The sequence below is a fragment of the Pelecanus crispus genome, chromosome 16 (genome assembly GCF_030463565.1).
Source record: "Pelecanus crispus isolate bPelCri1 chromosome 16, bPelCri1.pri, whole genome shotgun sequence".
In the NCBI taxonomy this organism is placed as follows: Eukaryota; Metazoa; Chordata; class Aves; order Pelecaniformes; family Pelecanidae; genus Pelecanus; species Pelecanus crispus.
In genome coordinates this window covers 7,560,458-7,587,886 of record NC_134658.1, presented here as the reverse complement: position 1 = coordinate 7,587,886, position 27,429 = coordinate 7,560,458, and the positions used below count along the sequence as shown (strand labels likewise).

At 45.3% G+C, this 27,429-nt stretch overlaps 1 protein-coding gene across 3 annotated transcripts in view; it reads left to right on the top strand.

Annotated features, from left to right (window-relative positions):
• The window catches only part of NFYC (nuclear transcription factor Y subunit gamma), a 37,527-nt gene that overhangs the window by 1,441 nt on the left and 8,657 nt on the right, over nucleotides 1-27,429 (top strand). For 2 of the 3 annotated variants that reach the window (XM_075722158.1, XM_075722157.1), the window contains exons 2-5: nucleotides 17,555-17,667; nucleotides 21,352-21,423; nucleotides 22,953-23,066; nucleotides 25,416-25,511. In XM_075722158.1, coding sequence (XP_075578273.1) covers nucleotides 17,563-17,667; nucleotides 21,352-21,423; nucleotides 22,953-23,066; nucleotides 25,416-25,511 — 387 coding nt within the window. In that variant the 5' untranslated portion in view covers nucleotides 17,555-17,562. Of the gene's footprint in view, nucleotides 1-17,554; nucleotides 17,668-21,307; nucleotides 21,424-22,952; nucleotides 23,067-25,415; nucleotides 25,512-27,429 lie in introns of those variants that run through there. The other variant, XM_075722160.1, reaches the window with a different exon arrangement.

The following is a 27,429-nucleotide window of genomic DNA, read 5'->3' as shown; positions in this document are numbered from 1 at the left end:
AATTAGGTTACGTTTTTGGACTAGGCTAGTCCTGCTGGATCTGTGTTTGTCTTCAATTGAGCCGTGTTCTGGTACCAGCCTGAACTTACCTGGGCTCAGCTTGCTGCCCCTTAGGCATTGGTCATCGTGGTGACAGCCTGATGTCACCTCACGTCTGGCAGCACATGCGCCGTCGTAACCACGCTGGGTTTCGTGTCACTGTTCCAAGGGCTCGTTTGAGGCGCTGGCTTGTGCATGGGCTTGTGGCCTTTGGGCCGCTGTGCCCACACCGAGCGGAGGATTTGGGCAGGTTTCGGGGTGATCACAGTGTTCTTGGTCAAAGCAAAAAGTGGTGCCTGGAGCCGGACCTTTGAAACCCCTGCGCAGCACAGTGAGCTGTTCACTCTGAGCCAGGACTGTGAATCGGGTGTACTCCCGCCAGTTCTCACGTCGCTGTGGGTTGGCTGGGTGACCTTGAGCCCGTCATTTATCCTGCACGGCCAACCTGTTCCCTCTCGTTTTGTACTTTATAAAAGATAAGTCGTGTTTGTCAGCGTACGTTCTCACGCTGTATGTGAATAACGTGCAGCGACGCTTTCTTAGAAGTGCCGCAACCTGCAACATGCAGTGAGAGATGACAGTTACCGGGTTAAGAGCATTCCTTTCTCCTTATGTAGCTTTGTAGTTAAATCTTTCAAGTGGGATTTCGGCTATTCCTGAGCGTTAGCTCAACTGTCCCGCATGATTTCAGAGCAAGAACAGCCGCAATGACTGAAATAAACCCTTTACTGCAGGGGTTCCCCAAATTAATTTGTTTTTTTTCGCTGTCCTGAAGAATTATTAAATACTGTGAGAGCAGTAGCTGTTCCCATGGCCGTGCTGGGTTGTACCCGCCCGCAGGAGAGGGGCCCTGGGTCCGTAGGTGTCAGGGGGTTGCGTTCTGGTGTGAGAAGGCACGTGGGGATGTGTTTGGGCAGTCGTTACCGCTCGAAATACCAGCCAGGCATTCCTCTTCTCTGCAGGAAAGGCGGTGGGCTGGTTTGGGTTTGTTTTGCATACCGCCTGAAAGTACCTTGCATACCTCTAATAGTGAGCATACCGCAGCTCGGAGGCCCTTGCTTTTATCTGAGGAATGACTACAGGAAGAGAACAAAGTATTGCAAAAGTATTATTGTAATTTTTTTTTCTTTAAAGACACATTTTAACCAATTATATTTAATAAATCACCAGGAAGATCTATTTTTAAATTAATCTCTCCTTGCTATCTGATTCAAACTGATTTAATCTGCAGGACTAGCAAAGCATCGGCTGTGCTTTGTGGTATTTTTTCCTCTGCTGCTCTATATATAATCCTGTAAGCACATTGTTTTCGAGCAGTAAATTCTATCTTGGAACGCAGCTTGAAATCCATTCAGGTATTGTTGATAACTTGCTGGAAGTCGTGTGCCTGCATAGGTTAAGAGATCATCTGTGCTTTGCAAACACGCCGTTCCCAACTCGCGGTCCGATCCCAGAGCTACCAAAGCCTTCTTGGAGGCTCCGAGAACCGCGTGGCGGGCAGAGCGAGGCCGGCGGGACCTTGCGTGCACCGTTAAAAGCTGCAAAGGGGAATCCTCAGCGTCCGTGGCCGAGAGGTGAGAGCTCCGCCGGCAAGGAGCATCCCGCGAGGAGGAACATCGGAGGCGTTCGGCCTGCTGAGAGGGGTCGGGGCCTGCGCCGGGAGGGCGTCTGTTTGGGCGGCCACCTGCTCAAGCAGAGAGTTTATCTGTCTGGGAAGCAGACTGTCTTTTTTTTTTTTGCCAGCCTCTGGGATTATGTTTTAGCCTCTACATCAGAGCGCCCGTCTTTGATCCAGGTCACCGCGCGCCCGCACGAATGTTCCCGCTGGATTCGAGGCGGGACGTGCCACCAGGCGTTAACCGCAGGTCCCCCGGGGTTCTCCCGTCCCCGAAGGTGCTGCTCGCACCCTCGCCGTCTGCGGGCTGGGCCCCGTCCCGGCGGTCAGCGCTGCCGGGCCGGGGACCTCCGTGCTCCTTCCCACCTCGGGAGCACGGCGGCGGGCGTGCTCCGCCAGCGGCAGAGCTCGCCAAGGGAATCGCGCCGCAGGGGCGACAGCCCGGGAGGGAACGCGCCCGTGGCAGCCGTGGAGGCACCGGCCCGGCCCTGCCGCGGGAGCCCGGTACCGGCCGCGCTGCCCCCCGGCCTGCGGGGCTCCGTGTGGTGCTACTGGAGTGACAGGCGCGCGGGCCAATCGGCAGCCGCCCCACGACCCCTCCGTCTGTTAGACGGCCAATCAGAGCCGTCGGGGCGGGCGATGCGGGCCCGGCCGCCGCGTTGCGGAGGGGCCGCGGGCGCCGCTCTGACCCCTGCGCCGCCTCTCAAGGTAACTTTAAAACCGGAAGTGGACGGCGAGGTTGCGCCGGCGGCGGCGGCCAATGGGTGCGCTGGGCCGCGCCCCCCCACGGCGGCGCGTAGCCAATAGGCGCGGGCGGGGCGGGCCGGGCGGGCGCAGCAGGGTAGGCTGAGCGGCGGCTGTTAAAGGGGCCAGCGGCCCGGTCCGGCGGGGACGCGGAGTCCCGGCAGGCAGCGGTCAGCTCAAAGACAAAGGGATGGCGGGGAGGCCCGGGGGCCGCCGCCCCCCGCCGCAGCCGCCCCTCCGGTCGGCGGGCAGGGTCTGCGGCGGCCGCGGCCCGGTAAGTTGATCGCGGCGACCGGAGCCGCGCCGGCTGGGGCGGGGGGCGGCGGGGCGGCTGCGGCCCGATGGCGGGGGAGCAGGCCCCGGCGGTGGGGGCCGCCCGCCCGGCCTCGGGGTGGCCCGGCCTGGTGCGGCGGGAGGAGGGGGAGGCGGCGGGGAGGGGGGGCAGCCCGGGGGCTTGGGGGGGGGCGGCGGGAGGCGCCCGGGTCGCGGCGGCGGCTGGGGCCCGGGGCTGAGCCCCTGGGGCGGCGGGGGCGGCCGGGGACACCGCGGGGCCGCGTCGTGCGGGGGGCACCGCGCCGGGGCCGGTAACCGGGCCGGGGGGGGGGGGGGGGGCAGCAGAAAATGGCAGCGGCTCCCCCGCTCCCCGGGGCTGCTGCCGAGCAGCGGGGCGGGGGGGTCCCCGCTGCCCTTGGCCGGGGCTGCCCCGCTGGCTGCGAGCTGGCCCGCGGGCACCGATCAGAAACGCGGCCCCTGGGGGGGGCACCGGAGACCCCCCCCCGTCACCCCCGAACCGCCAGCCAAACTCCTGGCAAGTATAAGCAGCCCTTTGTTTTCATTTTTATTTGCAACTAAGCACTGAAGGTCATCGGAGCCCCGCGGCCCGGCAGTGACAGGCGGAGGAACGGGGTGAGAGTGCATCTTAGCTTCCAAGTTTTCCAGCGTAAAGGGCTTTCTCGGCTCTCCCGGTGACACCCCAAACTCCGGCTGGGCTGGGCTCTTGCGTGGCTCTCGCCGTCAGCGGTGCTGCAGCTGAAGTTGCTGGAGCTAGGCCTGCCTTCGCTAGCACCGGTGACCTTGAAATACCACTGCTCCCAGCTTCCAGAATGAAGGACAAAGTTTGTTTACGGCACTTTGCACGGGGGGAAAAAAAGAATCAAAGTTGAAAAATGAAGCTGCTCCCGATGGCCGAGGGCATCGAGGACACGGGGAATAGTTTGTAGATTAGAATTAAAGTTAGTTTTCAGCGAGGAGTCGGATCACATTGCAGACATTCCTTCTCCTCCGCTCCTACCGAGAGATGCTAAATGTCGCTATTACCATCCTCGCCTTCTCGGGGTGAACTGGGTGACACGGCTCGAGTGTTCTCAGTCCCGCTCTTATTCTTTTTTTTTTTCCTGATTGCTCATTGTTGACCTTAAAAGTACAGTTTTGAAAATTAGAGGTAATTACATTGTGCAGCTTATTTTTGTAGGGATGTTAGAAAAGTGGGCCCTGGCACATGAACCTGGTCTGCACGTCGGTGGCAGCTGCTGACGAAGGACTGCATCTCGGGGTTGAACTTCAACCTGAACGGTCTTTGAATTGTTACAGCCTTCAAGTATTATTTTGGGTATTTTAATTTAAATCAAGACTGGTGAATAGCATCACCTTGTCTCTGGCAAAGCTTATTCAACTTTCTGTGGCGTCTGGCGTGTCATACTAGTTTCAATCCGAGAAGCGGGCAGAATGAGAAACGTCACCATAAGTCATCTATTAATAATGGTGGCTGCTCCGGTGTGTTAGTGGAGTAGCAGTAACTTCTGTAGCAGGCTGTCAGCCAGAATCGGGAGATTTACTGTGAGCGTCAAGGTCATTGTTAGCATCTTTAAGCAAAAAGGAGACATTTTAAGATTTTTTTTGCCTCGAAATTAGGATGCGTTCAGCTGCTACATGCTTTTGAGGGGTGGCAGAGGGCAAGGGAATCTGCAGCTACTGTAAGACGAAATAAGAAATCCTGCGGAGCTCTTTGTTACACCCAGAGTTTATCATATTTCATTGCTTAAGCTTGCAAGAGGTGGTAGCTGTGTAAGAATAGGTGCTGCTTGATCTTTCTAGGTCAAGAGCAGCAGGAAAAACATAAAGCTTTTGGTAGCACTGTAAAGGGATTTATTAACAAATTACACCAGTTCCTGACTTTTTCTTGCAGCACCGTGAGGGAAAGGAATCCTTGGGTCCCATTTTACGCTGCTCAGGGAAGTTAGTCATGTCCTCTGTGCCCCAGAGGTCCCCTGGGCTTTCCTAGTAGCTTTACCTGCTGGAAGCGCAGGCTGGGTAAACAGGCTCATATTTTTGTTTAAGGGACTTTTCCATGCTTGTTTCTTGTACTAACTCAACTGGCAGTGCAAGTAGTGAAGGTTTAAAGGACAAGTTTATAGTGGGGAAATTGCCATCCCTGGGTTGAGCACCTCGGTGGCCAGGGGAGGAGGAGGAGGATGCCCGCAGGAGGTCACCTTTCAAGCCAGTGTATTTGGGTTTGCTTGGGGGGGGGGGGTTGGTTGTTTGTTTTTTTTTTCTTTTAATCGGACTAGTATCTTGCATTTATATAATGTAGCATGACATCTGAATTTTAATAGTGTGGGCACATGAAGCGGTTTCTCAATTTCAGCGCTTAGCGATCTGCCCATGTTGTGAGTGAATTAAATTTGTATGGTTGCTAACTTAAACTCTTTAATTATTATGTTTTGATAAAGAAGACAGTTTATCTTATGTTTTGGAGGCTCAAAAAACGTAGCAACTGTTAAAAGGGGCACTGACAGCAAGATCAAACTTCAGGGTACCTGCCAAAGCTTCCCAGGAGTTACAGGAAGTTTGGTTTGGGGTTTTGGGGTGGGTTGTGGGGTTTTTTTGGGTTTTGGGTTTTTTTTTTGGTTGGTGCTCAAAAACTTAAGATTTTCTACATGCTGAGATCTTACTAGGGGGGATTTTCTTCTGGTCTCTGTTTATAACTTGCTCTGCTATTTGGTCACTTCCTGATAAATCAAAATGGGTCACTTTCAGTTGTCTTTTTTCATTAAATGAAGGTGACCCAGAAGGGTATAGATTTGCATGTTTATAGTACAGGATCATTTTTTAAAAATAAAAAAAAAAAAAAAGAGAGGCCTGATTAGACCATCCTGTCTGCCTATTGAGCAGTACAGGTTGTGCTTCATTTAAGAAAGATCTGCTGATCTCAGGAAGCAAAAGGCTTATGGTTGTTATTATTGAATATTATTGGTTAATTATTGAATTCTTTTTAACTTTTGCAAGATGTCATTTGATAATTTAACTTACAAAAGTGAGTAAAGAATGTAGTAGGAACATGGAATATTAGAATAATCCCTATAGACAAATAACCCTGCAGGCCCCTAAGAGCAGTACATTTATTTGACTTTTCTACCCAGAGTAAGAAAGTTTGCAGAAAACATGCCCAGTTGTAGACTGATGCGGCCTTTCACTCTGCTTTAAAACCGTCACAGGTTCTTACGAGTAACTCAAGTTTGTCATTCATGGTTTTCTAGGTTGTACCTGCTGCTGTCCTGCTGTGGTTTGAATTGTTCTTTCTGCTTTTGCTGCTTCGTCTCCAGCAGCACGGTGGTGGTTGACCCTAAAAATGCAGCGGAAGAGCAAAGAAACATGCAATACTTATGCTTTAATTTTAATGCAGCCTTAACTTCGCCCTAAATGTGCTGCAGCATCTGTGTCTCAGCGTGGGATCATATGATGGCTGGCTGCTCCAGCTGCTGCCTGGGTCCCGGCTAGCCAGGAGGTTAATAGCAAGCACCCAATTTAGCTTTTTCAGCCAGTTAAATTGTGTGCCTATCGGAAGGATGAGAAAATGTGACGACACTTGTAGGACTTTTTATATAGAAACTCTTAATTTAATGCAGAATTATTTATAAATAATTCAAAATATTAAGGACTAACATTAAAAAAAAAAAATTCCCCAGGCTGAATGTCTGTTTAATCCATACTGTCTTAACAGGCATTTTGCTTGTGCTTGTGCTCCAGAGCAGTAAATGTGTATGTTGCGTGATCAGAACTGCTGCTGCCTAAAATACAAAATAAGAAAAATGGGCAAACGGACCCAATGGCTGGTCAGACCCCTCTGGCAATGCCCCTTTTGCTTTTGTGAGCTGTTGGGGACAGCAGTCTGAGGTGGCCTCTGTGATGGGTGCCTGGGTGTTGAACTATCATTGAATTTTGAAATATTTGAAGCGCTTTCTGCATAAATTGAGCCTATCGCTTAGTTAACACTGCTGACACCAAAATAGTGCCTATGGGCCTGAAAATATTTTGTCGGATTTCAGCTTTGACTTATTAATGTACCATATGCTGTGTGTATTGTATACATTCAGGGTATGTGACAGGCACTTTTGTTTTGTGAGTACCTGATGTCACTGCAGTTGCGAAATTTCGTTCCCATATGCTACAAGTCTGGGTGAGATGCCTCCTGCCTCTGAACGCAAGGCACCACCTTAATGTTTCTCACTGGATTTTTTTTCTGTAAAAGCGCAAGCACACAACTGTTCAAGACTGAGACCATGTAATTCTGTTAAGGTGAGTTTGGGATCACTTTTTTTTTTTCCTTGTTATCCTCATTAAGGCTACTGTTAAAGGGAAGCAAGTAAAATGCATGTGTGGCAGGACTGGGAAGTACGTTGTGAGGTGTGTAGCTTGTAATTTCTTCTAAATTTATAAAGCTGCAATACATAACATCAATTTTAGGCTAGGCTGGTTGAGATCAAAGTTTGTAAGGTGAAGTACACGATACGCAGTATTGTTTTGGTACGTGCCAACTGTTTTATCGTGTGAAGTAGACTTGACTAACTTGAACACACTTTACTTAAAAGAGCTTTTCCATTTCTGCTGGGTGTTTAATTTAGGAGCTGGAGAGGCAGCACGATTCATCTTAGACACTTGTTGTTATTTGTCTGGGAATTTTCTTCCTCTGCTTCTTGCTCTGTGTGCTTGCCTGCCAAAATTGCACTGCAAAGAGCCACTATTTAATAATGTTTAACTGTTGAAACACCAAATATCGTGTGACCCTTGTGCTCTTTCATTCAAAGAAGAAAGTAAAATAACCAGTACAAACAACAATTCAGATTATTTTGTTTGCTTTGGTTTTTTGAAAAAACCGAGTCCTGTGCTTTTTTTTTTTTTTTTTTTGTGCTATTCTGATATTTGCAGCCTCATTTTGGCCTTGGCGCTGCACTGCGGGGAGGTCAGTCCTCTGTTCTGTAGCACGGTTTCTGGTGCCGTGCCGTGCTTTTGGTGGGTTTCTGATACCAGCCTGTAGCTCATGCTCCCAAAACCCTGCCAGGCGTTTAATACAGTCTGCGTCTATCTTCAGTCTTTCTGTGCATAAACTAATGTGGACTGCTACCAGACAGAGAACTTGTAAAAGTGCTGTTAGGTACAGAAACTCAATGCTTCTGTAAAAGTAGGCATTATTCCTGATTTATTCCTGATTTCCCACCCCCCGAAGGAGGAAAGGCAACTGACAGTTGCCTGCCCAAGACTGCAGCGTACCGTTGTCTGCATTAGCAATTGCCTTTAACTGCTAGGTCACGCTGTTCTATATTAAGGTATGAAACTCAACGCAGTTTTTCTGGGTGCTTGTGTGTGCGTGCAGTAAAATGCCTTTGCTGTGCGCTGTCTGTGCTGTAAGATACTCTCTTGTCCCGTGCAACTGGAGCAGCTTTGGAGACGCGGTTCTTGTTCCTGCCGAGCATGTAGCAGACGCCTGCCTGTGAGGCCGTTCCCAGCTCAGTGCCTAGTGAAAGGCACCAGCTCGCTCGCAGTTCTGTGCAGCTCTCAGCAAGATCCGGGCCGTGATTTTATAACAAACTCAGTATCGGGAAGGTTATCTGGCTAATTTCTGCTTTGCATGAATGAAGTCAGGGTGGTTACTCTGGCCGTGCCACCTCCCCTCCAGAGGAGTCGGGATCAGCTCTGCTGCTTGCACTCTCTCCCTGCGGAGTGGGTAGTGGAGAGGCAGCTCTTACCCCCAGCCTGCCGAAACCCGGCTGCCGAGCGTCCGGGGATGGGAGAAGGGAGGAGTGGAATTCCTGCCGTAGGTACTGGGGTGGAGAAGGGGGAGAGTAGGAGGCATGCCTGTGTGTGTGATCCAGCAAAACAGCGATTGCAATGCTCTTAGCAGCAGATGAGCAATGGGAGTGGTGCAAAGCAGATTTGGCCCTGCTGGCTGCTGAAACCAAACTTTGCTGGTTTAACGAGTCGTCTGTTGTTGGAAGCGGTAATCCAGATCCCTCCCTCTGACTCTGCAGCTGATTTGGGCTTAAATCCAGCGCTGTACCTCGCATGAATGAAAACAGAAGTAATGCATTAGAGGTACAGGGGAGCTAATGTTCAAGCAGTGCTTTGAAGATAGAATAATCTACTGCTAAATATTCATAGAAAAAGGGGCTAGAAGGCACCTGAAGAGGTCATTTTGTTTATTTTTTTCTGCCCTAAAGCAAGATCAACTCAACTTAAACACAGTTTTGCAACATTCTCTTAAAAAACCTTTAGCGAGAAGAACTCAATATCCTCCATAGGTAATTTAGGGCAGCATTTAACGAGCCTGACTATTATGTTCAATTTTAATTTTATCAAACAAGAGAAATCTGCAAATACGCACCTTATCCAGCAGCCTAGAATGATTCTCCCATCAGCTGAAATCAACCACTTGGGCACCAGCTATATGCTTAGAGGATTGCGTGTACATAATACCGCAAGAGGGAACGGATAAAAATAAAACTGAGGAATTGCAAAAGTTTCTTATAATAGCACATTGGAAGGAAGCACTTGTGTTTTGAATTATGTGGGTTTTACTGAAAGTCTCTTGAAATTGTTTTTTAAAAGTTAAAAGGTTATGTTTTCATCAAGAGCACAACTTCAGACTTTCCTAAGTTTGTGATCCTTGCATTTTTCCACTACCTGAAAGGCTGCCTTAGATTTTATAGCACTATTTTATAGAAATGGAAGAGACTTCACGTATCCTTTGGGTAAACTGTGTTTAAGTGTTAAACTTTAAAGTCTTTAAAGTCTAAGATTTCTCATTTGGGCTTGTGGTTTAGCTAAAGTTTATTCATAATTTGTTGCCTGTATGTAATGATAGAAGTTTTCATGCTTTAATAGCAACAGCATCATTACTGCTGTGATGTGCTGAAATATTTGTGCTGTATATGTAATTCTATGGATTATATAGTCAATTATGTTTCCTCTTTAAAGTGTTCCTGCTTTCTTTTTATTATGAGTATTGGGTTTTGTTCAAAGCTGATCTCGTGTCCAAAAAACCATTGTATAAATCTCTTTAAATGCGGTGTTCCCCTTCCTCCCCCCGGCGCTTGTTCGGGTCATGTTTTATAGGCAAAGCCTTTTCTGTGCTGTCTCGTTGACGTACCAGAACTGGAAATGAGTCTCAGCGGGATGTGTACATGGAAGGGAGTCCCTTCGGAAGGCGTTTGGCACGTGTAGCGATGGCAGCGCATGCCAGCCGGGCTCTTTCCAAGCCTCGTTTCCATTCACTGGTTTTTCTCATGGAATCGTTCAAAACATCAAGAGCCAAAGGCTCGTGTGTCGTAACCCTGGATCCTTGCGTGCTACGGCTTGCGTCTTTGCTTTGGCAGGGCCAGGCACAAATCTTCTTAGTGGTTCTTCCATCTGCCGCGGTGCTTTGTGCCACGCTGTGGCAACATCTTATTTTTTTAGACCTCTATAGCGTTATTTCAAACTTGGTTTGTTCCACTCTTGCCGCTGGTGGCAGCTACTGATTCTTCATCGGGTCAGAAATGTGCCGTGGAGACGGGGCTTGTGTACGGTTTTGAGGGGGCTTGTAATCGGGGTGTCTCTTTTCATAGCTAGGAAGCCTTCTGTAGAGCATGATACCCTAGTTATGTGCCCATCTAAGGCTGTGTGCCCGGTGGCCGTGTGGAGATGTTCTTCACGTGCTCTCTTCGCTGCTGTGTCAGAAGTCAGGTGAGTTCCCTTGGCCTGTCTGGATGGCTCTTACCGCTTTCCCGACCAGAGCTAGAGCTGTGATGAGCAGCAGGTGCAGAAAACAGCTACAACACAAAGTCCATGGTACTGGTTTGGAAGAAATATCTGCTTGCAGTGCCAGCTCTACTGCCAACATGACTCAGGTTTCTGAATTGCATTATTGGTTTAAAAATTTTACATAATTGAGCCGGCAAGGCCTGAATATGAAAGTAGAAGAAGAAACCATTGATCTCAAACACAATTAAGAACTATTTTTATTCCAGTACTGCCACCCCCCAAAGCAAATACAAGTAATTCTTGGCTGTGGTTCTGGCACCTTTGTATTTCCAGCCGTGCTGTGCACTGGTGCTGCTCGGCCTTTGCCTAGCAAACATGTAGTTTGGAACTGTAATTGAAATAAATTTGATCTTATTTCGTGAAAGCAGACTCGGCTGAAAATATCTATGATGACTTGAGTAGATCTTGAAGCAGAGAAAACGTATAGTGAATCGAGGCGTGACATCTCCGTGGAAGCAATTTTAGACCATTAATGTGACTTCTCAAAGGTTTGTTTTAAAATAAGACAGCATAGGGCGTAATGTCACACAAAACAGTCGCTGTTGATCTGCAGCACAGAGACAACCTTTCAGTACGGCTTCAACCATTGCGATTGCTGCAGAGGCCGAAGATTGCAGTCGCAGGCCATTTCAAACTCGGTGTACGTTCTGCATTTGATATTCTGCCGCTCCCTCAAGACCGTACTGCAAATTGCTCTAATTGACGTAATGAGAGCAGCATCTCGCAAAGGGTGCTGGTATGTGGCTTTCTTGCATACATCGAAGACTCCTCCTTTGCTCGCATTTAAAGAAATGTGTTACTAAATTCCTATAAAACCGTATTTATTCTTCTTGTGAAACTAGTTCTTGGTTGCTAGATTGTTCCTCCTGATTCTGGCAGGATCAGGTGTCTGGTGCTTATTGCTGCACAGAGCTCATTCTTTAGATATGCAATTGTGGCTCTGCACATTTTACTTTTAAATCAAAGGACAGGCTCCCAAAACAGAACGCTACAGTTTTGAGAGTTAGTGCATCAGACCGGAAGTATCACAGAATCCGGGATTAGTATTTATTCTAAATATCACTTTTCAGCTTTGTGGATCTATTTTTAATTCTTCAGACTTCCAGCTAGGTGCTGTGGCATCGGTTCTTATTCTTTGCTAGTAAAGATGTGGTTTGGTTTCTGGTGGGGTTTTTTTGTTTTTTTTTTTAAAAAAACCACATTGCTTGCTTTCTCCTTTTCTGTAACGCTACTTCCTAATAATTAACTGGCGAGTTTTGTGGGATAATGGATGTTGTAAAACCAACAGCATCTTAAGAAGAGTTGGGGGGATGTTGGGGGCGTGGGGGGTCTTCTAAACGCTGTCGATGTGGAGGCGTTAAATCTGTATTTGTGCAGTGGTAGAATCTGGCAGGGGGAATTTGTTTTTGCAGTGGCAGTTTCCAGAAGTATTTGTGTGTTATCCTTGTTTGTACCTATAATCTAAGGATGTTGAGGCAAAACATTTGCCTGAACTTCTGTCTAATTTCTTTTTAGCCTCCGTTTTTTACTTCAGGTTTCGCTGTCTTTTTAAGACGTTTGGATGGAATATCCTCCTACTGCCATGTAATACAACGCTGTGTAAAACGGGCTCTTTCCCATAACGTAAGTCGTGGGAATGTGACTGTACAGTATGCAAAGAACCTGACATTTCTGATGTCGCCAGGGTCTGCGGTACTTGATGATGCTGCTGAGTTAGTGCCTCCTTCATCGAGAGCCTCAAGGCTTTTCAGTACTTCCCTCTGGTATTCGCCATTTGCATATCCCTGCAGACATTTGGATAAATTTCATTTAGATCTGCTCTCCACCCAGCTGACTTTGGTTGACTTCTTAGTCAAGGCCAGCTTAGGAGTAACTTAAAAGTAGGCACGTCGGAAGCTGTGACGTGACCCTCGCTGGCCGGGGAGGTTATTCTCCCGTTCCCATTCCCAAGCTTGCTTGGCGAGCGGCACTGCCGATGCCCAGGAATGTCCTGTGGCTGTGGCCAGCTGCTGTGCTGGGCTGGGCTGGTCCAGGCGGTTGGCTTTCCAGCTGAAGAGCTCTGTGTACCTGCTCCAGGGAATTGCAAGATCAGAGATCTTGGTTTTATTTGTGATTATACCGTAGCTTGTGTTTTCAGTAGCAGGTTCTTGCTCAAGCGTGCAGATTGCAGGCATCCAGGGTGAGACAGCTTAATTTGACTGCTTCCCTCTTCCCACAGCATTAAAGAAGGAGCACAAACTACCATCTGTTTAAAAAAAACAAAAAAACAAAAAAACCCAAGCAACAAAAAACCCCCAACCGCAGACACTAGAGGTGTCTTCGTGTGCTTGCTTTGTGCTCCTATGAAGTGAAACTCTTAAGCGTTTGTCAGCTGCCACAGGATTTTGTAAGTTTAATGTTTGTAAAGGTGTTCTGCTCCAGTGAGCAGAAAAGCTCTAATTGCAGAGTGTTGATGTCGTGGTTCTGGAGATGTGCTTGCTAATCTGCTCTGCAATCACCTCCAGGCGTTTTATGCGTAAGCCTCAGCTTTTTGGCCTTCAGTTTCTTTTTCCCTTAGTCTGGAAACAAAATGTTTGCCTTCGTGGAGCATATTCCAGGCTGTGTGGACCAGATTGGCTGTGGTGAAGCAGGTGTATCCCACTCCCTCCTGTCCTTACACCCTTATTTCTTGCTGTGTGTGGTTTTGGGGGGGGGGGGGGTGTGTTTTGCTTGCTTGCTTGCACCTAATTCGGTAATGTGTCCATGTTGTGAGTTAGTGCATTTTGTGTGTGTGAACCTCCTCATCTAGTTTCTTCCGCCAGAGCGTCTCCGCATGGCCTGGTTTTTAGGTTGCAGGCTCCTGGGACTCGCGCTGGCGGTTTAGCTAATCCGAGGTCAGCGTAGCACCCCTCTCTTCTTTGATGCAGCGTCAGGCGCACCGGTGAGATGACGGCTTTTGTTCAGTAAGTGTTGTGCAGAGCAGAAGCGTGTCAAGCTTGGAAAGTGCTCGCCCGGCTTCTGTGTGGAGACGCAGCGTTGCTGGAATGGGCAAGTTCTCTCTGGTTGCGGTTACGCTTTGTGGCAACCAGGTGACACGGGAGACGGACTTTTGACTTCGCTCATTCCGCAGCAAGATGGTGTCGGAGCAGGCAGTTTACTCTTAAAAGTTCTGAGAGACCGTATCCTGCGTTACGTGAGTGCAGTGCAGGGAGCACGGGGATCCTCGGAGCACCTCTCCCTTCCGCACTGGGTTGTGGAGGAAATCTTTACGGGAGGAAAGACAAAGAATAGCGAAGCTCTAAAGTTTCCCTGCAAACTGCGTATCAAAAAAGACAAACAGGTTTAGATGCTGATACTGGGAAATGGGAGGAAGTGCCTCCCTGTCAGCTTTGGTGGGCTTATCTTCATTGCATGCTTTGGGTTTTTCTTTTTTTGTTGGCACTAATCCTGATATGAGGCATTCTTAAAAGAAGAGAACACGGCTTCCCCTTGGATGAAGGAACTTACCTAATTGCACAGGAATGGTTTCATTCGTCAAGTTTGTCTCGCAGAGCTGACGCTGTAGGTTTGTGTGACAGTTTCGGTTTTTCTTTTTTCCTTACCATCCTCCTCTAATGCTTGCCAGCACCTTCAACGCCGCTTATGTATCTGTATTTTAATGGGAAGAAATTACTGTAGTAATGTTCTGAACGGTTTCAACCTGCTTAGGCTTTTATTTTGGAGTTTATAGTGATTTCGTTCTATAAGTTTTTCAGAAAATCAGCCTATTGGTGGCTCTTGTTTCTACTCTCACTCAATTTCATAACAGTTATTCTAAATAGTCACTTGAAGTAGCAATTGTCTCTTGGGTCGAGCGCCAGGCTGTTCATTTTGCATTCTGAAGTCAGTCCTATGTTTACCTTGATGATAGGATTTTTTTTTAATTCCTCAATGGGAATTTTTAATTTTTTTTTTTTTTTTAATTTTTTTTTAATTATTTCTAGCTCTTTCTGAAATTTGGATGAATACCACAGAGGCATCTATTTAATGCAAGAAATTTACTTTAGCGGTAGCGGGTAAATTTGTGGTAGCGGGTAAAGTGGTGGTGGTGGAGTTTTCTTCCTCTTTGCTCCATTAGGTTTTTTTTTTTTCTTTCTTTTTTTTAAACCTGTTGTTTCTTAGGGTTATGTAGAGCATTATATTCCAGTACAGTATTTAAGTGGGTTGAATGCAAGTAACTTATATCTTTAAATAAAGCCTTGAAAAGTGATTTGGCTTGTCTTCAAGATGAACGGCATCTCCAGTTGCAGAAAAGACCCCGTTTAGTGTTAGTGTTGAAACATTGCCAGTACAGAGCAGATTTCAAGGATTAGCTTTTATTTCTGTGCCTAAACTAATTTTTTGTGTTTGACAATGCAGATCAAGGGGGAGAATCAAATGCCAACTTAAGACTCTCATTAGAATATTTATCTCTCTGTGTTTTCTTATAAATACTTGAAATATCTCCATTTGTAGGCAGATAGTATTATAATGCAAAACAGTTGTTGAAGAGTCATCAAGTAACTTGTCAGTCACTTATTTTCATAGGTTCCTTACCTGAGGTTCTTCCTATCTTGAACTCCCGCTTTGAGACTGAAAATAGGATCTGCTGACCTCCTCTTCGTCAAAATCCCCTTCGGCTCTTCCCACGCCTCCCGTGTCCCCTTCTCAGGTTGATGAGAGAAAAATACGAGCGTTCACAGAGTCTGCCTTGGGAAGTGTAGGCTGCAGGAGGGAACAAACTAATTGTCTGACATTCATCTCTTTGATCTGTTAGTATGATTTTTATGGATCGTCGTTGCTTTGGAAGAGTAGCTTTTGAAAGTACTGGCAGCCGCTGCCTGCCGTCAGTGTTGGGTGTGTTGTGCAGTGCTACTGTGCTTCCCTTCAGCTTGAGGCAGGACTGAAATAAGCCTTTACGTGGCGATCAAAAGCAAACGGGGATCGTGCCTGTCTGTGTCACAGCTAAATCTTGTGTCTTTTTCCATTACACGGCGGCGCGCAAATACCTGCGTGTATCTTGAGATCTTTCCCTATAGAAAATGTAACACCCTTTCTCTCTTGCTGTAAGTTGAGAGACAGAGAGACTTATTGTTTGTACATGGTGTGTGCGTGTCATTCATGGAAACTTCAAAGCTGCTCCGGGTGACCCCGAGAGCGTTTAACGTCAGTAACTGTCGTGGTTTAGCCCCAGCCAGCAGCTCAGCACCACGCAGCCGCTCGCTCACTCCCCCTACCCCGATGGGATGGGGGAGAGAATCGGAGGAGTAAGAGTGAGAAACACTCCTGGGTTGAGATAAGAACAGTTTAATAATTGAAATAAAGTAAAATAGTAATGCTAATAGTAACAGTATAATAATGATAATAATAATAATGATACACGAAGCAAGTGATGCACAATGCAATTGCTCACCACCCGCCGACCGATACCCAGACAGTTCCCGAGCAGCGATCGCTGCTCCCTGGCCAACCCCCCCCAGTTTATATACTGAGCATGACGTCATATGGTATGGAATAGCCCTTTGGTCAGTTTGGATCAACTATTCTGGCTGTGCCCCCTCCCAGTTTCTTGTGCGCCTGGCAGAGCATGGGAAGCTGAAAAAGTCCTTGACTAGCATAAGCAGTACTCAGCAACAACTAAAAACATCAGCATGTTATCAACATTCTTCTCCTACTAAATCCAAAACACAGCACTATGCCTGCTGCTAGGAAGAAAATTAACTCTATCCCAGCCGAAACCAGGACAGTAACTCACTGGCTTCCTCCGCTTTGCTCGCTTGAGAAGTGAGCGGTGACTCTTCTGGCGTTTGCCGAGATGCTCCCAGTGCATGGGAGGCACCGAGTCCCGTCCTGCCGGGTTGTGTCTCGGCAGGTCCTACATGTGCGTGTGCTTTTGGCATGTCTCCCTCGTCCTTCCAGGCTGCGATCCCTGTTGGGAATCCTGCCGGAGCCACGCGCTCCTGTCACGCAGAGGAAGCCAGCAAGGCTGGTCTTGGTGTTCCAAGGGGTTCCCAAGTTGTGCGTCTGGCTTCATTTTAATATTAACTAGAGATGTCTTCAGAGTTCCTTGCCAAAAAGGCACGACTTGATCTAGGAGTTTATGGGGGGAAAAGAATTGTGTCAGCTGGAACTTGAAATGGACGGTGCCGTGCGGGCTGGCACCGTCTCGGTCACCCGAGGACGAGGTTGATCGATGCTGCGTGTCCTGACCTCTTCAGCGTCTTTGCTGCAGCGCGGCATGGCTGTATGGGAAAGTCTGAACCCGGTTATTGTCCCTTTGTTTGCTCCTTATAAACTTAGAAGTTTACGACTACTGATGACTACTGATACATACTGTAAATAAAGCTGTTTGCAAAGATACAAGTCTTAATGAATGCCAGACCTGCTTAAGATCCTGCAGTTGCAGAATACTAAATGACAGACATGGGGCTTTTTAAAAATTGTTTCAATTAAAAGATTTGAATTGTAAATCTTACTTTGTGCTTTTGACATTCTGCATTATACAGACTGTTAATTTCTCCTGTTGATAATACCCAAGGAGAAGAGATATTTTAAAAATAGCGTAAAGCCACAAAAACTGACACCTTTCAAACAGGCACAGAAGCAACTGCCTCATGACACTTTTAGGAATAATATCGGGCTGACATTGACATTCAGGTTTCAACTTGAGGGGGGTTTACTGCCGTATCTTGCACTGTAGTTGGCTGTAACAAGCAAGAGAAAAAGTGATTTTGTAATAGGTGCACACTGGAGTGTGAGCTGTGACCGGTCACCCGTTACGTTTTGTAATTCCTTGTGAAAAGGCAGAGCTCTAATAGAGGAATAAGGAGACTATTTTTGCTTTCAACTCTTAATGTTCTTTTTCAATCTTTGGAAAAATAAATAAAATTAAGAAAAACACTTCAGAGGTTGTGAGTATCTCTACACTGTTGCTGTGAGACCTGGACTGGCATATGTTACTTGGACGGTTTTCCAGAGCGATTAGTCAGGCTGGCCCCTTCCTGTATTCCTGGGACTTGGAGGGATTCTCTGGGAGCCTTTGACTCCTCCCTCATTGCTAACGCTTGTTTTTGTTTCTCCCAGCTACCAGAATGTCCACGGATGGTGGCTTCGGCACAGCCAGCAATAGCGATGCCCAGCAAAGCCTCCAGTCCTTCTGGCCACGAGTCATGGAGGAGATCCGCAACCTGACAGTGGTGAGTGTCCTCAGCGGCTGCGTTACTTCTGAAGAACTGACGGTGAAAAGTGCCTGGTGATGTCTGGCAGCAAGATAAACCTCAGCTTGAACATATCCCTGCTGCTTACGGGATCCAGTAGAGTTGGCTATTTACATGCTGCAAGGTGGCCTAAAAAGCTGATAAATAATCATTCAGCCAGGCTTTTGACTGTTGGCTACAACTGCCAGAACTTGAGATGAAAATTGAGTGCAGCTGATTCATAGCATAATGAGGTGTAATAGTCATACTTTCAGCTCCTTCTGGACTAAACAAGAAGACAAAGTTGATTCAAAGGTTCTTTTAACAGCCTAAATGATGACTGTGGCTGCTTCCTAGAGAGTTGCAGAGGAACTGTCTTCTGTTTGGGGGAAAGGGAAGTGATTTTAAAATAACTACAGGTATAAGTGTGGCTGCCATAAGCTGTTTTAGCTAACGGAAGATTGAGGGATTTGAGAATATACCTCACATCGTACTTCACAGACTGTTTAACTGCTGTTCAAATTCTGTAACATAAAATGTGTGACCAGCATGTGAGGGAACCCTTACCCGCACCAAAGGAGAGGCCGCATCAGTACACCCCGCGAGATGCTGCTGTTCAAAATGCCGCTCTTAGTCTTCCCCCCCTGCCCTTCATAAATTCAGACATCTGGCTATTGGCAGACAGTTACAATTTTGTGAATGGATTTTTGGGTTTAGACTCTTGTGTAGAGCTATTATGCCCTCTTTCAGAACCATCTCCTTTGACAACCCTGAAGTTCTGAAATTCACTTGAATGCCAAGTGCATTGTTATCACATGCTTTATTAATTTAAAGACCTTTGATTAAAAGAATCATGCATAGACTGAGAGTAAGAATTGGACTAAGTAGCTTCTATTTTTTTCCATCCCCAAAAGAGATGTGCCTGAGAACAAGGGCATATAACAAAAATGACTTTTCAAGAGAGATTGATGGATCACTGTGATACAGTGGTCCTGAAAGCACACTCCTGTGCTTTTAATGTAACTGAAAACAAAAGAACTCCAGTCAAAGACGGGCTGTTCAAAGTGAAAACCCCAGTCCAGTAGTCTGCAGATAAGCTTCTTTTTTTCAGCCTGTGTGCAGATAGTTGATTAAAGAAACAGATGTAGAAATTTGTATGCATAACCAGAATTAATTACTTTCCTCTTTCAGTGCAGTGAATTCTTGTGTTCAAGAGCTGTAGTTTGTCTTCATCTCCACATGAAAGGGGTTTATTCTGCAGCTTATCAAGTATGGGCAGCTTAATTTTTAACTGTCGTATGAATCTATTTATTGCATTGCAAGCTACTAAGTCATTGAAAATTCAACTGAGGACAGTGAAGGGGAGTTGGAAAGGAAAAGGCATAATTGCAAAACATTCCTATGCAGTTGTCCCCTACGCAGTCATATCCTGAAATTTATTGCGCGTCTTATTGAAAGCGCTCCCATGGATGTGGACGTTAAGTAAACTTAAAGCTCATCTGCATGTCCCGCATAGCGGAGGTCGGAGCGGCTGTTTGATGGAAAGCCCGCTTTGGTTGCCTGCTTTTCGGGGCTATCTCTGCCTGGTTTTGTGTGTTTGCCATGTGCCACCAGTAGCTAAAATGCAGGGGAAAAACAAGGGAGCTGCTGTAGAAAAACAAACCAGAGCTCCCTGTTGTCTGCCCCGCATAACGGAAAGGACTGTAGCTTAGCCTTGGAGAAATAGGAAACAGGACTAGGCTGAAACTTGCATTTCAGCTCCGCAGTGAGTTAGAAGAGGCCTGTGAAAACATTGAGACCTAATTTGGAAAAAGAAAAGACGAAGAACTGATGTCTAAAGTTTGTTCTGCTGGGTAGTAGTGGTCACGCTTCCCTTCACCATGGTACTTGTGTATTAATTTTGATTTATGTGACATTTGCCTATCTGCCTTAAAGGAATAAAGGAGCTTTAATTTTTTTTCTAGTTTTTCCCACTGTCTCTCTTTTCTAAAGATTTTAATAGCATTGTACCTATGCCTGTCCGCTTGCAGTTCTGCTGTTCATAGAAGTTAGTATACTTAAGACTGTTAAGAGTTTTACAAATTAAAAACTTTGTCCTCATCTTTCTTTGAGGCTTTCTTTGAGGCTCAAAGCTCATGAGACTCTTTAAAAAGGAATGAGCTTTTAAAAAAGAAAATTTTAAAAAAAACCCTTTGGGATATTTTTCCATGCCCTAGCAACCCTGTAACTTGTTTGTGTGGTGGTTACTGGTTGAAAATATCACCCTGAGTGCATTGCATGTTCGAGCGCAGGTCCCAGCCCTGGCTGCCCTCTTCTCTCCTTGCCCCGAACCCTTCCGAAACACTGCGTTCACCTGCGGGATGCAGCAGCCCTCGGCACTCCTTGCAAGGACACCCCCACACCCTCCACACCCCAGATTAGTTCTGATTTGCAGCATATTGCTAGGAGCACCTCGTTCATGTTTCTCTGTGGAATGAGGGCACAGAATGCTTTATTAATATATATGTATATAAAATAATGTATATAAATTAAATTAAAATGCCCCCTGCTGGCGCGCTGGCTGGACCAGGCACAACATCCATATTTTGCTTCAATAGAAAACAGCGTTTACAGCGCTTTTTCCCCCCTCTTTTGTTTCACTAACATGTCTTGCAGTTCCTTCTTCCCTAGAGAAATGAGTTTCTTTTTATTTTCTGTGATATTTTTGTTAAGAGGGGAAGAGGTTTTTTTAGAAGCCCTTTGTGGGCAGGGATTCTGCATTCCTGATGCAATGGTACGTAGCCTCGGCCTTTCTCCCTTTTTAAGAGGCTCCTGGTAGCAACACACTGGATTTTTTTTTTTTTTAATTCCTCTTTCTGTCTTCAGAGCAGGGACACCACTGTTTGCAGTGAAGCTCAGCAGTTTTCCCAGCCCCAAAGCTCTCTGCGGGAGGATCTCTCCAAGGGACGCGTTAGTGCCTCCTCGTGCAGCAGCGGCTTCGCGGTGCTGCTGCTGCCGCTGCTCACGTCGGGCGCCCGCGGAAAGCTGAGCGGAGCAGGATGAGTCGGGACGATGACAGCGCTCGCGCTCTGTCTCCTGAACCATCGTTACCCCATTTTGAGTCAGCAGTTCTCTTTGCTGGGAAATAGTGAGAAATCCATATCAAAACAGGAATAGAGGAGAGGTTTTCTTGAACAAGATTCTTGCAAGGTTTTTTTAACACCAAAATTGGTATTGGATAACAGGGAAGTACAAATAAAGCAAACAAGATTTCGTCCTGTGGCCCCACATAGCTCTTGTTTGCCTTCATTTTCTCTTGTGACTTTTTGCGAATTCCAATAGTTTCTGGGACCCGAGACACCTAATTGAATTAGGTACTTCAAATATAAATAGATGCAGAAATGTGTACCGTTAGAAACATTCTGTTCTGCAGAATGACTTCAGCTTTGAGGTGAAATAGTAGATACAAGTGTCTGACAGAAGATTTAAGTAGAATTACATCAGTATAAAATAGAGAAAAGCAGATGAGACTTCTAGGGCCTGAGGAGACGCTGCCTTACCTCAAAGAAAGTAAGTTATTTTTATAAAGCTAACTTGAGCCAGTTTAGTTCTAGACAATACAGATTTGTTTTAACATTTCTTATCTTACCCTTGTTTTCAGTTAAGTATCAGTAAAGAGTCTCTCAAATGTGAATCTCTCTGCAGAAAGACTTCAGAGTTCAAGAACTCCCTCTGGCTCGTATTAAGAAGATAATGAAACTAGACGAAGATGTGAAGGTACACTCGTGGGGTTTTTTTCTTAAGTATTTATGATCCTTTTGGGGGATATTGTAGCTATAATTCCTTGCAATTCATTACTTCTTATTACCATTATTTATTACTATTTTTAAAGCACATTTTAACAGTTGCCTTGAAGGCAATAGTAGCTGGCCTTGTATAATTAAACTGAGCTGAGAAAGCAAAATCATTTGGGATCTTTGTTGAAGGCTTTTGCAGTTTTGCTTTCTTCTGGTAAATACCAGTCTACTGTATAATTCTGGATATTTCCTGTTTTTTCTAGTGCTCAACTGTCTTTTCTCATGTTTCCTCCTTGTTTCTCTTGACTCTTCCTTTCACAAAGCTATAGTGTTTAGTACGAAGAGTGGTAGCACTTAAATGTGTGCTACGCTGTTTCAAGTTTTATGGAGAAAATAAGTAATAATTCAGGTGGATAACATGGGTTTGATACCAGTATTTGAGCTGAACGCTTGACGTGTGACGACAAGACATGAATTGACTGATGAAAACTTACTGACGTGAAAGGAAGGAGAAAGGAATCACCTGCAGGGTTTGGCTCTTGGGCTGCTCCAGTCCTCCCTGTTTTTTAAGTTGGAAAACTGTCAGACACTTAACTCCTAAGAGAAAAGAAAATGGTTTGCACTTTCTTCTTGTTTTTCTCAATGTGACACCATCCTTCTGTTAGGACAACCTTTAACATTGAAATGAGATCCCGAGAAAGGTGTGTGTTGTCTTCCTACACAAGGGAGCTATTCATTCAGCCTGGAAAGGGAATGAACCCAGGCCTCTGAGGTCCCAGTTCAGTGTCTGAACAGGATGAGTGCCAAACTTTTGATGATGAAGGGGAAGATGAGATTTTCAGGGCAGGACGGGATCGGGGGGAAGTCTCTGGCCTGCCTGGAACGTTATTTAATGACAAGACTGTACTAGGAGCAAGCATTAATGCCAAGCCAGCTAATAATGAAACTGCTTAATTTGAGTAAAAGTTGAGCTAGATACTTTTTAAGGAAAAGGAATTTGGTGAGGCAGAGTTTTTACTCAGGCCTCCAAAGCTCCTTTGCAATTTCACCATTCACTTCAAATTATATAAATGTTACAACTATAAAGGCCAAGTTTTAAAATAAGCTCTCAACCTGTCCTCTTCGGTTCCCAAATCATTTATGCAGATGCCAAGGCAGTGCCAGGAGAAGCTGCTGGCTGACACCCTCTGGGTGAACGTGCGCTGATGCCATTTGCTGCCCTACCATAATCCAGCACGATACGGAGTTGACATCCGACTAGTCATGGAGGAAACAGACTTCTGAGACAAATTTTAGATGCCCAATACTCTTAACACTGTGTTTAACTTGAGGCTGGTAGCCCTCTGGGCTGTCAGACCCGTAGACATCCTGATGTGGAAATTCCCCCAACTTCACTGTATGTAACCATTCAGATTTGACTAACATGATAAAGTTACTCTGACTACCACTTCACAGTATTAGAATGCTAATGGTAAACTTAAAAAAAAAAAATTGTAAATTTAATTGCAGATGATTAGTGCAGAAGCTCCTGTGCTGTTTGCCAAGGCAGCTCAGATATTCATAACAGAATTGACTTTGCGAGCATGGATACACACAGAAGATAACAAGCGCAGGACTCTGCAGGTAAGGGAGCTGCTCCTACCTAGCCTTCAGCTGCTTCATAAACTTGTTTCCAACTCTTTGTTTCCATAATATGAGGCATGTTTTGTAGACAGTAACTTTAGTACCTGTGTTTATCGCTACAAACCTGTGTACAAAGCACGGTGCCCAGTGTAACTGTGCAACTGAAATGCTTTTTTCTTAATTTGTTTTAAAAAAAAACAACCCACAAACCACCACTCAAGAAAGCAAGCTGCAGCTGTCAGCTAACTCTGACCTGCTCTAATGACTCGGTTGAACAGCTACAGCTATCCTTCTAGCCGATTTGTTTTTCAGTAGTAGTTCTAATGTAAGCTTGTAGATGTTAGTTTGTGTCAATAAACGCGTAGAGATGAAAACAAAAATACCCTCCTTCAGAACAGATTACTCTTTCTTCTGGATTAAGAGGCCTTCAATAATAGTCATTTTTTTTTAGTGGTTCAAGAGTAAACTGTTACTCTTTAGGGTCATTTCATGGCAGCGGGGGGAAGGCATTCACTCTTAGTCTTACATGTTGACCAGAACTACTTGAAGCTGTAATTACCATCAGTTCAGGCCCTCAGATCAGAGGTGAGAGGTTGTGATATTTAGGACCGTGTCAGCTCTCCTGTACCCTGGCGCAGAGACCACTGTAGTGGCAAGGAGACATGTCTGATTGCAGTCCAAAGCTCTCCCATTGAATGGGCATCCAGCCACTCAGTTGCCAGTAAATTGGGCTAATGCTACTTGCTTAACCCAGGTTTTAATGCAGTTACTGTGGGAAGGATATATTTGATATACATTCCATGAACAAGATGCTCTGTAAGTACAAGTGCTGACTCAGGCGTGTCCTGTTTAACAGTTTTCAAGCTTGGATGGATCCGTTTATTTCAGAATCATACTTAAATCCTGATCCTAATGTATAAGACCTTGACTCAGGTTTTATTTCTGACTGCCTTGCCTTCCACAGCAGCTGCCATCCTGGAACAGCTGCTCTCCGCATGGACAGTGCAGCTGGAGAAATGCAGTCTCTGCTTATCAAGTATTTGGGAAGAAAATTTCGAGTGGAGAGGTCTGAGTTATGGAAGTCTATTCCTGAGGAAATTGGATTGAACCCAATCCTCAGCATGGAGAATGAAATATGAGATACATCTGTTGAGTAAAAGTTTTATTCCTGGTGAAAATACTTCTATAATACCTGCTGCCTGCAGAACAAAAGAAATGTCTCTTGTGCTTTCTACATGATCATTGTTTGGCAATTAAATGCCAAGACAGTATAAGGTTTAGAATGTCAACTAGCCTGAAATGAGAGGATTGATCGTCTTAAATTTTACCTCCTCAGTAGGCAGCGTAGGCATCTTTGCCTCAAATCTTGTTCATATATATGCTTTACGAATTTATCTTCAGTTAATGAGAATGAGACTTCAAATAGCTTCTTGGATTAGCCCTACTTTTTAGGATGGCTTGCAAGAATTTTAAAATGACAGAGCACTTTTTTTTTTTTTTTTTAAATCTTGGGGGTTGTTTCAAATCTCAAGCAAATACATTTAAGTGATGACTTACTGCTGGGTAACTCTTTATTCGGGTCCTTAATGCTTTGACATAATGCTATTCTTTGGATTTCTTTTTCAGGCAAGGTATAAAAGTTATAAGTCATTTTGAGAGGATACTTACCTTGCCAGTTTTTCGTAGAAGCTCGTTGCCTCTTGCAAATCCTTTTTTCTGATACACGTTTGGCCAGTTTGCTGAGTATATGTTTTAATCTTCATGCTTTCTTTTAACCATTTTGCCCTTCCACATGCTGAAGCTTGTTCTCTCAACATCTCTTGGGATTCCCCTGCCCTGAATAAGATCCTGTGATACTTTATTTTTTCTTTTTCTTTTTTTTTTTTAATCCCATCCCCAACTCATAGATTCTACATATGTTGCTACTAATACATGGAGCAATCATCCTGGTCTTTCTGCAAAGCTTCTTTTTGGAGATCTTTGGGATTTTTAAAATTATTTTTTAGAAGAATCCGCTTTTTTTAATGTGCTAAAAGGCTTATGGCAGTTGTCATGAGCCCTCTGTAGCGAATTACAGCTCTACCATTGTGATTAGGCCTGGTGGGTGAGTAGATGGCTATAAAAGCCTGAGTTTGATAAGTGCCTTCTAATTGCACATCTTGGAGGTCTCGCTCAGCACGAGACAGTGTTGTCAGTGCTGAAACAGAAGTTCTCGCCACCTGGCTTGACCACTTGGGATCTGGAGAAGACACTCTCACTTGACTCAGTTAAAAATCTCTTACTTTGTTTACCCAGTGACAAAACAGACTTCTAAAACTGAAGAATGGTTTTCTCTTTTTGTTGTTATAGAGGAATGACATTGCCATGGCAATTACAAAGTTCGATCAATTTGACTTTCTTATCGATATTGTTCCAAGAGATGAACTGAAGCCTCCAAAGCGGCAGGTGAGACATAAAAATGATTGCCTTATTATCTGTCCTTTCCTTGGTGTGATTTCAGTCTCTCATTGACAGAGAGTTGAAAAAGCAATGCAGAATCAGATTGAAACATGAGGTTTGTGCCTCTGTCTCTTGCATATTTATTTACAGTAGTTTTCAGGTGCGCTAGATTTTTTTTTTAAAATGGAAGTAGAGCTTGAGTGGAGATTTAGAGAAGTCTGACTTGGGGATTTACTTAAGTGACAAAAACATTACTACATAGCTCTGATACCAAATGTTGCCAATGTTAAAAACTTAACTTTAAAAAGTGTGCTGAGTCTGTATCCTTTGACTGGTAAAGGGAGAAACAGACTTCTTTGCTTAGCAGTACCACCTCCTGCATCCTTTGGGGCAGTCCTTGCTACTGTAAACATCCTTGACTGGAAGCTGTAAGGTGTTAGAAGGAGCTTTCAGTCGGATGTTTACAGCAGCAGGCTGCTGCAGTCATCTGAGCACAAGATCTTTGAAACTTTTAACAGGCTCGTGTTTTACAAAGCACTTGTTTCCCTCCATGTTTGAGGCGGTGCTGAAAATGCAGTGAGGTGGGGTTGAAGCTCAGTCTTGCTGCTTCAAATGCACAAAGAAACAGATCCAGCTCCTGGTAGACTAATTTATCTCCTTCACCTAAACAGTTGGTGTTTTGCTGCTAGAAGTTCAGTAATTGCTAATCTCTCTTCGTTACAAGTTGCCTGGTAGATAAAATGGCTGCGCTACCATCGGTACACCTCTTCTAGGGAAGAGCTCTGTTCGGATAGTGCTCACCTTGTTCAGCAACTCCTGGAATCATTGCTCAGGACTTAACTGGACCAATTTCTTCTCTGAGCAGTAAATTTCAGTAGTTTATAACAATTTATAACAATTCCTTCAAGTGGTTTTCTGGTACTTTTGACATCTGCAGTGTGTTAGCCTTTGAAAAAATCCAAGGTGGTCCTTAAAATAGCTTCTCTAGTGAGTGCTACTGGAGAGTTTGGCATACTTTAAAACATCTTTCTGGCAAGTGTTTTGCTTGGAAGTTTTTCTTTGACGTGGGTTTGTTTTATTTCTTATTCCAATATAAATCTGAATAACATGCAAAAAGATACCTACTTTGAGTGTAGAGTCCAGCGGTTCCATTGTGGACCTGGATTTTGGAGGTTGCTATTTTACTTTTTGTCTTGAAGTCCTCGTGGTGCTACTGAAGTGATGGCCAAAGGGAGGAAATACACGCTTCATCCTTTCTGATGATGTCCTGAGTTGAGTTTAACCTCACATTCTGATTCACGGAAGCAGCATGACTTTCCAGTAAAAGAGAAAAATACCTTTACAAGTCACAATACATGCAGGAGAGTCCATCCTACTGCTGCAGTTAGCTATGGTTAAAATTGGCAGCATCCCAAGGCTTCATTACAGGTGCGTTGGGAGCCATATTCTGTAGACACGATGAGCGTGGCACAGCTCCTTCCATTCCTTCACGGAGGTCCCTGCTTTATCCCTGCAGCAGAGGTGATTTATCCAAAGATCATTAGTTCAGTATTAAATAAAAAGACAAAGCAGCAACCTGCACAGCTGCTTTGCTTAACCGGGGGAAGGAAAACCCACGTCTAGAGTTTGTTCAGCTTGATGAGCTGAAATGAGTTGGCTGCAGCCTGAGGTAACACAGCTTAATTCTGGCATTGCAAATTCAGTTCTTTTAGGTGCCTCATTCAGTTATTCTACTTTGTAGTGCTATTTTTAGACGTACTCCATGTTTGGGAGCGAGAACATAGCCCATATCTTTTCCTTGCTGGAGCCTTTTGATTCACATCAGAACGTTCTGATTACAGAACATTCAAGTTCTATAATCAAATGAATGCCTGAAGTATCTTAGTAGTGCGTTAGATGCAATATAGGTTGCTAGGTCAATGTG